At 40.4% G+C, this 13,293-nt stretch overlaps 1 protein-coding gene across 1 annotated transcript in view; it reads right to left on the reverse strand.

Moving 5' to 3' along the window:
* Positions 1-13,293, reverse strand: part of LOC122811485 (kinesin-like protein KIF18A) — a gene marked incomplete in the record, with an annotated part of 1,576,798 nt that overhangs the window by 51,841 nt on the left and 1,511,664 nt on the right. The window contains 1 exon segment of the mRNA XM_044083351.1: positions 8,944-9,047. Within this exon segment, the coding sequence (XP_043939286.1) occupies positions 8,944-9,047 (104 nt within the window).

Genomic DNA, 13,293 nt, shown 5'->3' on the forward strand with positions numbered 1-13,293 from the left:
ATTTGTGTAATAAAGCAGTGCAATAGAATCAAAATACAGTAGTTGCAAGCAAATACATCATAAATGAATACCCCAATCAGGTTGTATGAGGATGTGTTAGCCTATAGGCCTGTCCCAAGAGGGGAAGGAGGGAGGGAAACCTGGACTGCAGCTGTATTAGCACTCGAACATCTACATTTATGGTAGGTACAAAACTGTACCATGTTCATCGTGCATACAGCTGCAGTCATAACAGATGGGTAGAATCCCAAAGCTAAGAAAGGGGTGGTAGGCACTAGGTGGAACTAGGAGGAGCCAGGATGCCCTGCAAGACTGCAGTGGCAAAGCCTGCTCTAGTTTTGGAGTATAGTGGTAGGTGGTAGTGCTTGGAGAAGGTATGCACAGAACTCCAAGTGGCTGCTTCCAAAATATCTTTGGTAGGAACTCCTCTGAGGAAAGCTGCAGAGGTAGCTGTGGCCCTTGTGGAGTGAGATCTGATGCCTGTAGGTACAGTTTTGCCATGAAAAGAATAGCAAAAGCGTATGCAGTGGGCTATCCATTTTGAGATTGTCTGTTTAGAAATTGGCTTTCCTTGAGCTCCTACAGCACAGGACACAAAGAGCTGTTCTGATTTTCTGAAAGGTTTTGTTCTGTCCAGATAATAACGTAGTTGCCTGTGGATGTCCAAGGAATGTAGTAATCTCTCCCCTTTGTTTTGAGGATTAGGATAAAAGGTAGGTAGGTGTATGGTCTGATTCAAAGCTACCCTGGATACCACTTTAGGCATAAAGGACGGGTTGGTTCATAAAGGAAACTCTGTCCTGATGGAAGATGATAAATGACTGCACAGCCATGAGAGCTTGTAGTTCTGAAACTCTACGAGCTGAGGTAATAGCCAGAAGGAAAGCTGTTTTCCAGGACAAATATTGCAAATCTGATGAGGCAGCTGGCTCAAAGGGAGGCAAGGTCAGTTTTTCCAGAATGAAATTGAGATCCCAAGCAGGTATTGGTTGTTTCCTTGGGGGTCCTAGATTCTTAGCCCCTCTGAGGAACTGTCTTAAGAGAGGGTGAGAGAATAAGGGTGGATCAGTGTTGTATTCTGCAGAAATGGCTGAGGCATGGATTTTGATGGAGGAGAATGAAAGTCCACTGCTTAGCAGCTCAGCTAAATACTGTAGTATTTGAGGTAAATTTAGTTTTCCAGGATCCTGGCCCTTTTTCTCATTCCAGACACAAAACCGTTTCCATTTTGCGGAGTAGGCTTTTCTAGTTGACGGCCTTCTGGCCTCCAAAAGGCCATCCTGCACCTCCTTGGAGTGTAGGGTCTGTTGTGATGCTAAGGAATCTTCCATGCGGCTAGATTGAGTGTTTTTAGCTGGCTGTGAAGAGTTTTGAAGCTGTGCTGAGTCAGAAGAAGAGGCATTAGAGGCAGGGTCCATGGTGGGGAATGCGTCAGGCTCCTCAGGAGCGGGTACCAGAGTTGTCTTGGCCAGTCCGGAGCAATGAGAATCATCTTTGGTCTGTCTGCTCTGGTTTTCAATAGAACTTTGGGCAGCAGAGGAAGAGGTGGGAAGGCATAAACTGTCATTGATGTCCAACTGAAAGAGAGAGCGTCCACTCTCCAGGCCTTTGGATGGAAAATCCTTGAGCATAATTTTGTCAATTGGTGATTTTTGTGGGAGGCAAAGAGATCTATGTCTGGCCTTCCCCATGCTTGGATTATTTCTGTAAAAACTTTTGGATGCAATTTCCATTCATGTGAATCTGTCATATTTCTGCTTAGGTTGTCTGCCAGCGTGTTTTCCTTGCCTGGCAAGTACTGTGCTTGTAGTTCGATTTGTAAGTCCATGGCCATGTTCCAAAGTGACATGGCCAGTCTGCATAGGGGGTATGAATGTGTTCCTCCCTGTTTGTTTATGTACCACATAACTGTGGTGGTGTCCGTTCTTATCAATAGTTGACCTGGTTGTAGAAGGTCCTTGAAAGCTATAATAGCATTTATTACTGCTAGCATTCCCTTCTGATTGATGTGAAGGTGCTTTTCTTTTTGGGACCATTTGCCCTGAATGCACCGATCTGCCATGTGCGCCTCCCAGGCGTAGTCCGAGACGTCTGTTGTGATGACTTGATTTGCTTGAGGCTTGCTGAATGGAAGATCTGTGTTTGTTTGGCATGCTTGAGCCCACCACAGAAATTCCTTTTGCAGACATGGAATTAGTGGTATTATTGTTTCCAAACTGTGGCTGTGTTGAGACCATATGTTTTTCAGGTACCATTGAAGTTTCCTGATATGCAGCTTTGCACATGGGATTAGTAAAATGCAAGATGCCATGAATTCCAGAGCCTGCAGGATTTTTCTTGCAGTCAGTCTGGTGCAATTTGCTAGTGCTCTGAAGTATTGAGTTAGCTGCCCCTGCTTCTCTGGCGTGAGGTAGGCCATCTGGGTGTTTGTGTCCAAGTTGGCACCCAGGAAAATGATCTTCCGAGAGGGTATTAGCCTTGATTTCTTTTTGTTGACTGTGTATCCCCGAGAGTTCAACAACATTATTACATAAGCCAGATGTTTCAGAAGAATGTGCTTGCTGTCCGCTTGGATCAGGCAGTTGTCCAAATAGGGGTATATTTGTATCCCTTGAAGTCTGCAGTAGGCAATTACTGATGCCAGGCATTTCGTGAATACTCTGGGCGCAGTAGATAAGCCAAAGGGCAATGCAGAGAATTGATAATGGGTTGAACCTGCAAGAAATCTGATGTACCTTCTGCAATTTTGTCTGATTGGGACATGCAGGTATGCCTCCTTGAGGTCCAATGTTACCAGCCAAGACTCCTTGCCCAGCATGGGAAGAAGTTGCTGTAGAGTGAGCATCTTGAATTCTGGTACGAGTAGAAATGTGTTTAGGATGGATAGGTCCAAAATAGGTCTCCAATATTTTCCATTCCTTTGTTCCAGAAATAGCCTGGAATAAAAACCTTGACCTTGTTCGTGCGTAGGTACCTCTTGAATAGCTTTCATGTCTATGAGATCTGTAATTTGCCTTTGTGCCTCTGCCCTTTGATTGTGTGGCAGGTTTGGCATGCCTCTCATTTTTGGAAGGGTGTGAAAATGGAATCTGTAGCCTCTGTTTATAATGTCCAGGATCCATTTGTCTTTTGTGACAATATGCCAATTTTTTGAAAATAATGCCAGCTTTCCTCCTAAGGGGGCTGCCATTTGAGTCTTGCTTGGCATGCAAAGGGGAAAGTCGTTGGGTTTGCTTTCTGAATGATTGCGAGTTATCCTCACCAGCTCTTTGTGTAGGAGCTTGCCATTGTCTGCCTCTAAACGATCCTTGGGATTGTCCTCTGCCCCTCGGGTGCCTGTATCTGCCTCTTTGGGGTCTGTCCGTGGCTGGAAAGGACCAATTTTGGAAGGCCAATTTCTACTGAAACGTGGGGGTTGTACCTGTAGAAAATCTTTCACAGTTTGCATTGATTTAGCCTTTTCCTCCATTTTCCTTAATACCTCCTCAGCATTAGCACCAAATAATACATCCTTTTGAAGAGGGGCATCTAGTAATTTAGCTTTGACATGATCAGGCAAGGTTTGTTCCTTGAGCCAGGCATGTCTACGTATGACTGATCCTGTAACAGCAGCTCTACATGAGGCCTCTAGAGCATCAAAACCACATTGTAAGGTATGTTTACCCACTTGTTCTGCACTATGCATCAAATCCTGCAACTCCTTCAAGTCTGGTTGTTCAGGTTGTGACATTTTACTTTTCAATTGTGATAACAAAAACTGTTGGTATTTTAGCATATGGAACTGACAGTTTAAGGCCCTCATGGTTAAGGTAGCCGAGGTATATACCTTTTTCCCCCACCTTTCTAAGGATCTGGAATCTCTCTTGGAAGGTAATGGATTTTTAGCAGTGGAGGCCTTAACTCCCTTGGGGCCCTGTGAGATGGTTTCTGGGTCAGCAGCATGGCTTTTGTATAGAAATTGGTGTGAGTCAGGAACCCTGTAGTACCTGTCAGGCTTAACTGGGGCTGGAGGCAAAGAGTCCGGGTTAAGGCAGGCCTCCGAGTAAACATCATCTAGGATATCCATGACAGGAGGTATAGCTAGAGGCCTGTGCTGAGGTAGTAAGAGAAATTCCCTAAGCCTTTTCTTGGAATCTGAATAATCTTGGCCTTCCCGGTGGAAGTGTTCCCTTAAGGTATGCAAAGTTTCCCCAAATGAGTAATCCTTTGGGGGGGGATACAGAAGGAATGGACTCCTCCGCATCAGAGTCTTCAAAAGGGGAGTAAGAATGTTCCTGATCATCAGAGTGCTCTGAAATAATGGAGCCCTGATCAGAGGAGGGGGATTCTTCCTCCACTCTGGGCCTTTTGTCCGGTGGGGGTTGAGAACCCCTGATAAGAGTAATTAAATCCTCAGCCATTTTAAGCATCTGTTTTTTAGGCATGGGGCCTGGAGATGGGCCCTGTGTAGCTTGTCTCTTAGAGTGCATGGCTGCTTTAGACTTAGTGAAAGCCTTGATGGAGAAAGAAGAGGAAGGTCTGAAGACACTTTGAGTGGAGGTAGACCTGTCCACATTTTGAGGTTCAACGCCAAGAGTGGCTTCGGTATCTGTAGTCGGGGTGTGGGCCAAGGAGCCTGCGACCTTGGGCACAGGAGACACCGCCAAAGAAGTGTTGTCGGTAGTCAGGGGCTGCGTAGGCGCCTCGCTGACAACCGGACCACGTGTAGTCTGCTTTGGCGTGGTGTCGGTAGAGGCCGCGGACCTCGTGTGTCGGTCCTTATCTTTGCGTTTTTTAGACAAAACTGGAGTCGGAGTATCCGACGGCATAATATAGTTAAATGTTTTTCCAAAATAATGCTGGGCGAACTCCGCCCGACGCTTAATGGTGCGTTTGCTGAATGTAGCACAAAAGCGACAGACCGAGACGTCGTGGTCTGGGCCTAAACAAGGTATACAGAGGGAATGAAAATCCTTATGCGGTATTTGCTTCCCACAAGAAATACAATTATTAACTTTGTCTGACATCGGTCTGAGGCAAGAAAAGTTTCCCCAACGGGGTACTTAGCTTTCAAGAAGACTTCGGTTTCAAAATTTTCGTAATTTCAGGAGCTGGCCGACCGGCACTTGCGAACTGCTTCTGCTTCGGGCACCGCGCGGCAAGAAAGACTGAAGAAAATGGCGTCGGCTGGTTCCTTTATACCCCTGTCACGCTGACGTCAGGGAAGAAGCGACGACAACCGACGCCGGACCTAGACTTTGGAATTCGGCCGACCGAGGACCCACCTGACGGCAAGAGAACCCATCTGTTATGACTGCAGCTGTATGCACGATGAACATCTCCAAACATAGCACAAAATATCATATAGAGATATATAACAAAGTAGGAGGAAATAGAATACAAAAAAGGAGTCTAGAAGAAGTACTAATACTAAGAAGGATGAGTATTATAGGATAATATACGTCATCTTACAACATGATATATGAGGTACTTTACAGTTCATTGATAGATTAAATAAATACTGAAGTTATACTAATCTTACTATTAACAGTTATTGCATACAGAGGGGTATGCAGAGTGAAATTTTGTATCCAGAGGCAGTGTGACGATAGAAGTAGGGAAAGGATGAAGATTAGTCAGGGTTACAAGGGCATAACCAGTGAGTTTTTAGGTGTCTTTTGATCTTTTGCTTAGAGTGACAGTGAAGGTAGTAGAGTTAGATCTATTGGTAGAAGGTTCCAGCTTTTTCCAGCAGTATTGGAGAAAAGGGAGTCACCTGCCAAGTTATTGGACTTGCTTATGCTAGCTTTTTTTTTAAGCCGCGGTGGTACAGCAGTAGCATTGTTACCTCACAGCAAGAGGTTCTCCTGTTCGATTCACGGCTGGAGTGCCTTCTGTGGGGAGTCTGCATGTCCTCTCCGCGGTAGAGTGGCCTTCGAAAGACATGCGTGAATGGGCGGGCCTTCGCTGAAGGCTGGGCGTCGGGCTGGCAACTCGGCACCATAAAAATCGACTGCCAATCATTAGCAGACTGGAGTTCTGCTGTGGCGACCCCTAACCAGGAAAAGCCGAAAAGACAAAACAACTTTTTATCTACGTTTTTCTAACATCTTTATTCTGTTAATTACATGTTTATATACAGGTATTGTACAATGCCTTCATTTAAATACAGAAACAAAGAAATACAGAAATGAATACATAAAATGTAAAGAAAATGTCAAGAGTACCTCTAAATATTTTTGTTTAATGGCAACAATTATGGCAAAAATCTGAACAATGAGTACCTCCTCCTTACCAAGCAACATTATTCTTTTGAGTAGTTCTTAAACAATGAAAAGGGATTTTGTGTCCACATACAATGACACTGGACAAGAAATACAGAACCTGTTCTCCTTACGGTGCCAATAAATATACAACACAGCATATATGACAACTGTTCCAAAATAATTCATCTGTTTGCAGTACACATACTTAACAATCCAAGATTTGCGTGTGTCCATTATTTATATGGGAAAAGCATTTTCCTCCCATGTCTGCAAGCCTTTCAAAAAAGTATTCTTTTATATTTATGGCAGACTTTATAAATGCTCTGAAATAAGGTGCTGAGAAATATAGACTTGCCTCAGTTATGGAACAGAGCAGTTAAGTATTGTGAATAAATGTAAAAACTGCAAAAGGAAGTGGCTTAATTTAAAAAAAAATCTTAAAAAGAACTCTGTTGCCTGAGCACGAGGGCCTGGAACTTTACTGCTTTTCACAACATAAATACTTTGGTTCTGTACTTCCAAAAATAGGGAGTACAACTTATTTTTATTTTTCTAAGCACTAATGAACTGTACTAACAACTGTAATCATCAGCATCTTTCGTACTAACAACTGTAATATCTGTAAAAATATAAACTGTACTTCAGTTGTGGAAGATTTCTCCCCAGGACTCTGCTAAATGGGGGCTATTAGTCCAGACATACTACACTGGTCAATAAATGTAAATAAATACATAAACTAAATTCTGCAAAATCCATGTGTTTTCACTGTACAAAATGAACTTCTGAAAACTTCCAATTTCACAACTTCAAATAGTTCCTTATATCTGCTACTTCTTCCTGATAGTACAAACAGGCTTTAAAGTGATCCACTAAGCAGAACCATTTAGACTGATTCATCATTTTGATGTATTCCTCCTTAGTTGGAATAGTTTAATAAAATGTTCTGTTAAAGTATCTGGAACAGATTGCTAAAGATGTGCTAAATGTTGTACTTGTCTGTTCATTTCCTTTCATGAGCTGTGTATTTTCATACACTTTATTAGATATTACATCAATTTACCTAAACTTATTCTGATTTGCTTTTGATGCATCAAATCATCTCTAGCAAACAGCTGCATCAAAAAGATAACTGATCTGACATGTACCTTTTACCCATCTGCTTATCTATCTATACATATATATATATATATATATATATATATATATATATATATACACACACACACACACACACACACACACACACACACACACACACACACACACAGTAAAAATATGTTCTGGATAGACTTATTTACTGTCTACACCACATCACAAACTTGAATCTCTTTTCACTGTTCCACTAGCAAACTACACTGTAGGTGTCATTTTTGCTTACTCTGTATAACAGCCTGGCAGTTAGTGCAGAGGACTAAAGCTCTTAACTGTTAATGAGTTGCTTCCTGTGCACAGGGTATAGGGTTTGACTCCTTCCTTCTACATTTGCCTACTATGTCAATGAGCAAGTTACTTAACCAGACAGTGCTCCGAGATAACCTTTGAAAATGGCCAACTGTGTCCAGTGGGCATGCATACCCACACAACAAATAGGTTAAAAAATAATGATGTGCTAAAGATTAAGATACAGATGTCACTGTACACGTACTGTATAAATAAATTTCTCCAACTGTTGCTGCTGCTGTTAACATGTACATCCTCTTTTCTTTACTGTCAATGCACTTCTAGAATACTCCTGAATGCACTTATTTCTGTGCCTGGAGATCTACTTATGTTGCTAATAAATCTTACATGTCCAGATCTCCATGGACCTCCATTGACAATGTGCTTCAACTAGATCCCTCCTAGCAAAATACTTGTGCTCTGGTCAGACTACATACACCTATCATAGCTAATGTTCCATACTATAAATATTAGATTTTCTTATTCAACAGCCAAGGTAAAAACTTAATAAGATGTGAGAATCTTAAAGAAATAATTAGTAACTGTCCATGGATAGTCATGTACTCCACAAAGCTGAGGTTGCAATACATATAGTTACTGACCTTCCTCAAAATCTTCCTCAAGATTCTACAACATATCATCACCTTTCTTGGTGGATGAAAGCAATATCACAGGAAGATATGAGGCTTATAAAACAACATGCAAGAAAGTGCAAGTTATGCTGTATACTCTACAGTCACTATTTTCCACTGGATAAAACTATCACTATTTGAAAAAAAATATGAAACTGCAACAAGAATTTTGATCTTCTGTAGGAATCTTTGAAAAAAAAAAATATTAAGGTAAAACAGAAATCCACCATAGGTAGAGACAGTACTATGTTTTATTCAGATTTGTGACACAGCTTGCAATGCTCTCCTAAACAACCAAATATATATTGTATAATAAACTCGGAAAATATAAACCATTTTACTTGTTGGCAAATGTACCCTTTCAAGTATATATTTATGCAGCATAAGAAATACACTAAGACTGGACAAACTTTTATCACAGTTTTTATGCGCTACATCAATCATGTCATTAATAAAAATCATTAATACTGGCACATTCTGCAACAGTTAAAGGTATAAATGACACTGTAAAGACCACAATAATGAAGCTCATAGTAACGATGCAGTAGTAGACAGGTCATGCACATACAAAGTTAAAATATCAAAAAGCAATATGAATAATTTATAAAACAGACATTGTAATTTACCTGAAAAAGGCTGAACCCCTACTGGAACTCTAACAGTGCTACCCTGCATTTTAGCAATCCGGCTCTGGCTGCGAACAGTAGCAGCAGAGCGATTAGAAGTGCTGCTAAAAGAGAAACAGAAAATGTCAGTAATAATAACACCAGTTAGCAAATCCACAACTATTTAATGAATTACACTGAAACGGAAACAGTAAAACAATTATATCAAGCTGTAGTCAGTAAATCACTTTTGTTGCGATCTCAAAATAAAAACAATATATAACATAAATCAAAAATGTTGGTGTAGATCAGAGTTTAACGTGTGTGTGCTATATCTTTAAGAAGCATGCGAGGTTGTGCATGCATGTATAAATTCCAGATGTGCAATCCCTAGTGCCATTTTGTAAAAGCAGCTAGAGAATGAGCATGTATGATCGTAGTTGTTAGTTTGTATACAAGTTACTCAAGTCACAGTCAGTAAGCCTCTACAGTGATGTGTTTGCATAGAATAAAGCTGTTTAAACAGAACCCAGGAAGACTCATTTATTTGTGTACCAACACGAAACTGACATGGTGTCAGAATCGGGATTGAAGAGAGAAGAACATTCGGAGCCATGAGATGTAAAGACGTCAGCGAAGGTAGAACTGAGAGAAAAGAGTACAAACATAACCAGAAAGGATCAAAGGTAATGAGAAATAATACCAATTGTTTACTCGATGCAAGAGAAGGCAAAAGGGGCATTACAAGGGAACAAACCTTATTATCAGGCAAGCGGAAAGTACAAGAAAAGTTTGTTAACTAAAGAAAATGTTTAAGATAAAAGTATTCGAGAAGACAAGTGACAGTAAAGCACAAAACGAGCATGTTTAAGGCAGAATTGGGCATTTTTAGAGTAAAACGAGCACAAGAAAAGTATGTTGGGCAAAAAAAGGGCTTAAATGAGCAAAACAAAAGAAAAGAGAAAAAGGCACAGTAAGCAAAAATAGAGCAAGCAGACTGCTTTTGTTTGGGCAAGGTGCTGTGTTTGGGCATAACTATGACTTTGTATTGTATCAATGGCACAACGAAAGTTATTCAAAGTAAATGCATCTCAGAGTGTGTAAAAGTGCTTACAGTGTGTGCTTATTACTGTGCATGTATTTCAAAGAGTTTATTGTGTGCAAAGTGCAACTATTTTGTGCAATCCAGTCAAAGCATAGCTATTTCAAAAAGTTCTTATGCTGGGTGTGTGTGTTTGCAAAGTGCAGCCATTACAGAGTGTTTCCTGTACTGTAAAGAGTTGCCTAGCAAGGTACCGTCATTTTGGGGATATTTCAGAGTGCTGTGTATAGTCATTTGCAAAGTGCAAATACTCCGAAAGCTATTGAACTTTGGGCAACAGAAGTTCGGTTTATTCGCATTGTACAGTTGCTTGATATATTTCTTGCATTGATAAAGTGTTACTTACAAAAGATCACAAGAGTGTTACAGTGCTCGTGAATTACTAAGTTGCATCAAGAAGTTCTCGAATATTTCTTAAAACGATGACTTTAAGAAGTGATGGCGCATGACTGTAGCATTCCTGCCTTTATCGCTAAGAAATTTCAAGTGATTACCTTAGCATTTCTGCCTTTACCAATCAAAGATTCTGTAAAACATTGAAAAGTCCGAGAAATTATTCTGCAAAGCTCCGTAAAGTATAGAAAAGGCTATTCCGCAAATCTCCAAAAAGCATTGAAAGCCAGAGAAAGTTATTTCATAAAACATAGTAAAGCATTGAAAAATCTGAAAAGTTATTTCCCAAAGTGCAATAAACCGTCGAGAAGCCCGAGAAGTTTATTTTGCAAAGTCCAGTTATTCGAAAGTACTATGAGTTTGTTCATTTGCACAATTCCTATAAGCTCAACGAGCGAAAGTGCAAGTTCAGAGCACAAACGCATTAAGTAAGTTGTGTTTATGCCAGTTGCCAATGCAAATGTGCATGCGTGTGTATTTGTGCTTATTGCAAGACACTTTGTTGATGTGTGTTAATATGGCAGACAGATTTCAAAAACATCAATCACTTGTGCTTGATCAGAATATTGCACAGAGCAGAAGAATATTTGAACAAGAGTATGATATTTTCATACAAGCAGCTTATGCTGATAGAAATGCACGTACCAGGGCATTTATTTTTTTTTTATATCTAGCAGGATATGAGGGCATAGAAAGAGAGAGTTCATTTGTATATGCACCAGCAGTTTATGAAGGTGAAGGTGCAGACTGACATATTGTTGTGCAAGCTGAATCAAGGGAAGATCCAGAGTGTTTGAAGTGTTAGTTCAGAAAAATACGCAACCCCCAGATGAATGTTACGTTAGAGAGGCATTTTGTTTTACACAAGATATCAGAAAGTAGGGGAAACAATTGCGGGTCTATATCAGAACATCGAAGTATTAAAACTTTGAATGTTCTGATATCTAACACTATTCAGCGAACGCTAAGAATAGCAAAGCTGCAGAACAGCAAATTCTTTCCTCGGGAAAGAATTCGGTTGGCTGTTTCTGTGGCTTCGCTCTTCTTAGCGCTGTGGTAGAAAGTTACGGCTTGGGTTCAGGTAAGTGTGCGATTGTTTGTACGTTAGGGTTAGGGTGCGGGTTAGGAATGTGTGCAACAGTGACAGACTTTAGGGTTAAGGGCGGTTTAAGTGAGTTAGGGTTAGGGCACGGGTTAGGTGAGTGTGCGATAGTGACGGACCTTACGGTTAGGGTTTGGGTTAAGGTAAGTGGGTAGATAGTAGTGTATGTTTAGTTTAGTGTAGCGTTAGATGTGGGAATTTAAGTGTATGTGTGTGGTTGCTGTTTGTTTGATGTGCTTGTGTTGTGGGTATGTGTTTCGGAGCAGCAAATTTTTTCCATGGGAAAAAATTCGCTGTTCTGAACGTTCAATATTTTCATGTTTAGATGTTTTGGGGTCGATGAAATAGCGTTCGCTATTTTCATCTTTCGATAACGTGATATAAAAGCACAATTGCAGCTTATATAAATGACTTAAAGAACAGAGCTAAAACGTATAGGTTTGGTGATTTAAAAGATGAGCTGATGAAGGGCAGACTTGTGTGTGGTATTAATAGTGCTGCAGTGAGGACGATTTTGCTTCATGACAGTGATTTGACATTAAGCAAACCAACAGAGATTTGTCACATCCTTGAGGTGACAAAGACATAAGAATTTGCTTTCAAGTGATAAAAGCATGATTTCAGTGAGCTCCAGAGAGAACGTAGATAGTATGCAACACATGGTAATAAACATGAACAGGCCTAAGCACGGGGCAGCCACAGGGTTTCTAAAGAAGGAATGAAGCTTTCAAGAAAGTTCTAGAAAAAGTGCAAGATCCACCGCCAGCTCAGTGCAACACAAACGTGAGTCAGCAAAACCCAAATCTATCTTTATTGTTAGCTGTCGCAATTGTGGTGCAACTCACGCGTTTAAAAGAGAAAAGTGATTAGCATTTGATTTCCTGTCCTTGCCTTTTTAAGTGGTGCATTGTGAAATTTTTATTGCTTAAAAACCTCAGCTTTGGCCAGCTAAGAACTTGGTTATATTCAACTGGACGTATAAGAGAATTTAAGTACCTTTATCTGCACTTTTTTTTTAAAAAATACAGTATTTAATTTGATTTAAACTGTGTTGAAGGAATATTATACTCAAGTTGCAGTTATTCTGCTCTTTAGTAACTTGAACTGAAGCTAGTGTGTTATTTGCTAGTAATTACAGGTGTGGGGGTAGCCACATTCTTTGATTTCCTGTCCTTGCCTTTTTAAGTGGTGCATTGTGAAATTTTTATTGCTTAAAAACCTCAGCTTTGGCCAGCTAAGAACTTGGTTATATTCAACTGGACGTATAAGAGAATTTAAGTACCTTTATCTGCACTTTTTAAAAAAAAATACAGTATTTAATTTGATTTAAACTGTGTTGAAGGAATATTGAACTCAAGTTGCAGTTATTCTGCTCTTCAGTTATTCCCACCCACCGTCCCTGTTTTTGTTTTGGTGTTAATCTTAGTGGCCTTGAAACTGCCCGCCCCTCAGCCTGCCTCTGGGCCCATCTCATTTGCTCACTCAACTGAGTGCAGTGAGATCATATTCTGATTTCAGGCACTCCTACTGTGTACAAAGAGAGCATCTGGGAAACAGACAAAAAAAATTAAGCTTATTTCCTGCCTTTCCTGTTAAGTGGTATAGACTATTTGTAGGCTTCTGAGCCCCCAAGCCCTTCTGTGTTTGAGGGAAGCCTTCTAGCTTGTTTTTTTTCTTATAACTAGCCAGTTTTCTAGTTTCAGCACTCAAATCTGTTTCTTTGATCTCAGCACTTGTTCATATAAAAAAAAAAAAAAAAAAAAAAAAATTATCT

This window comes from Protopterus annectens, chromosome 9.part0, assembly GCF_019279795.1.
Source record: "Protopterus annectens isolate FY-2018-M chromosome 9.part0, PAN1.0, whole genome shotgun sequence".
NCBI classification, from domain to species: domain Eukaryota; kingdom Metazoa; phylum Chordata; order Ceratodontiformes; family Protopteridae; genus Protopterus; species Protopterus annectens.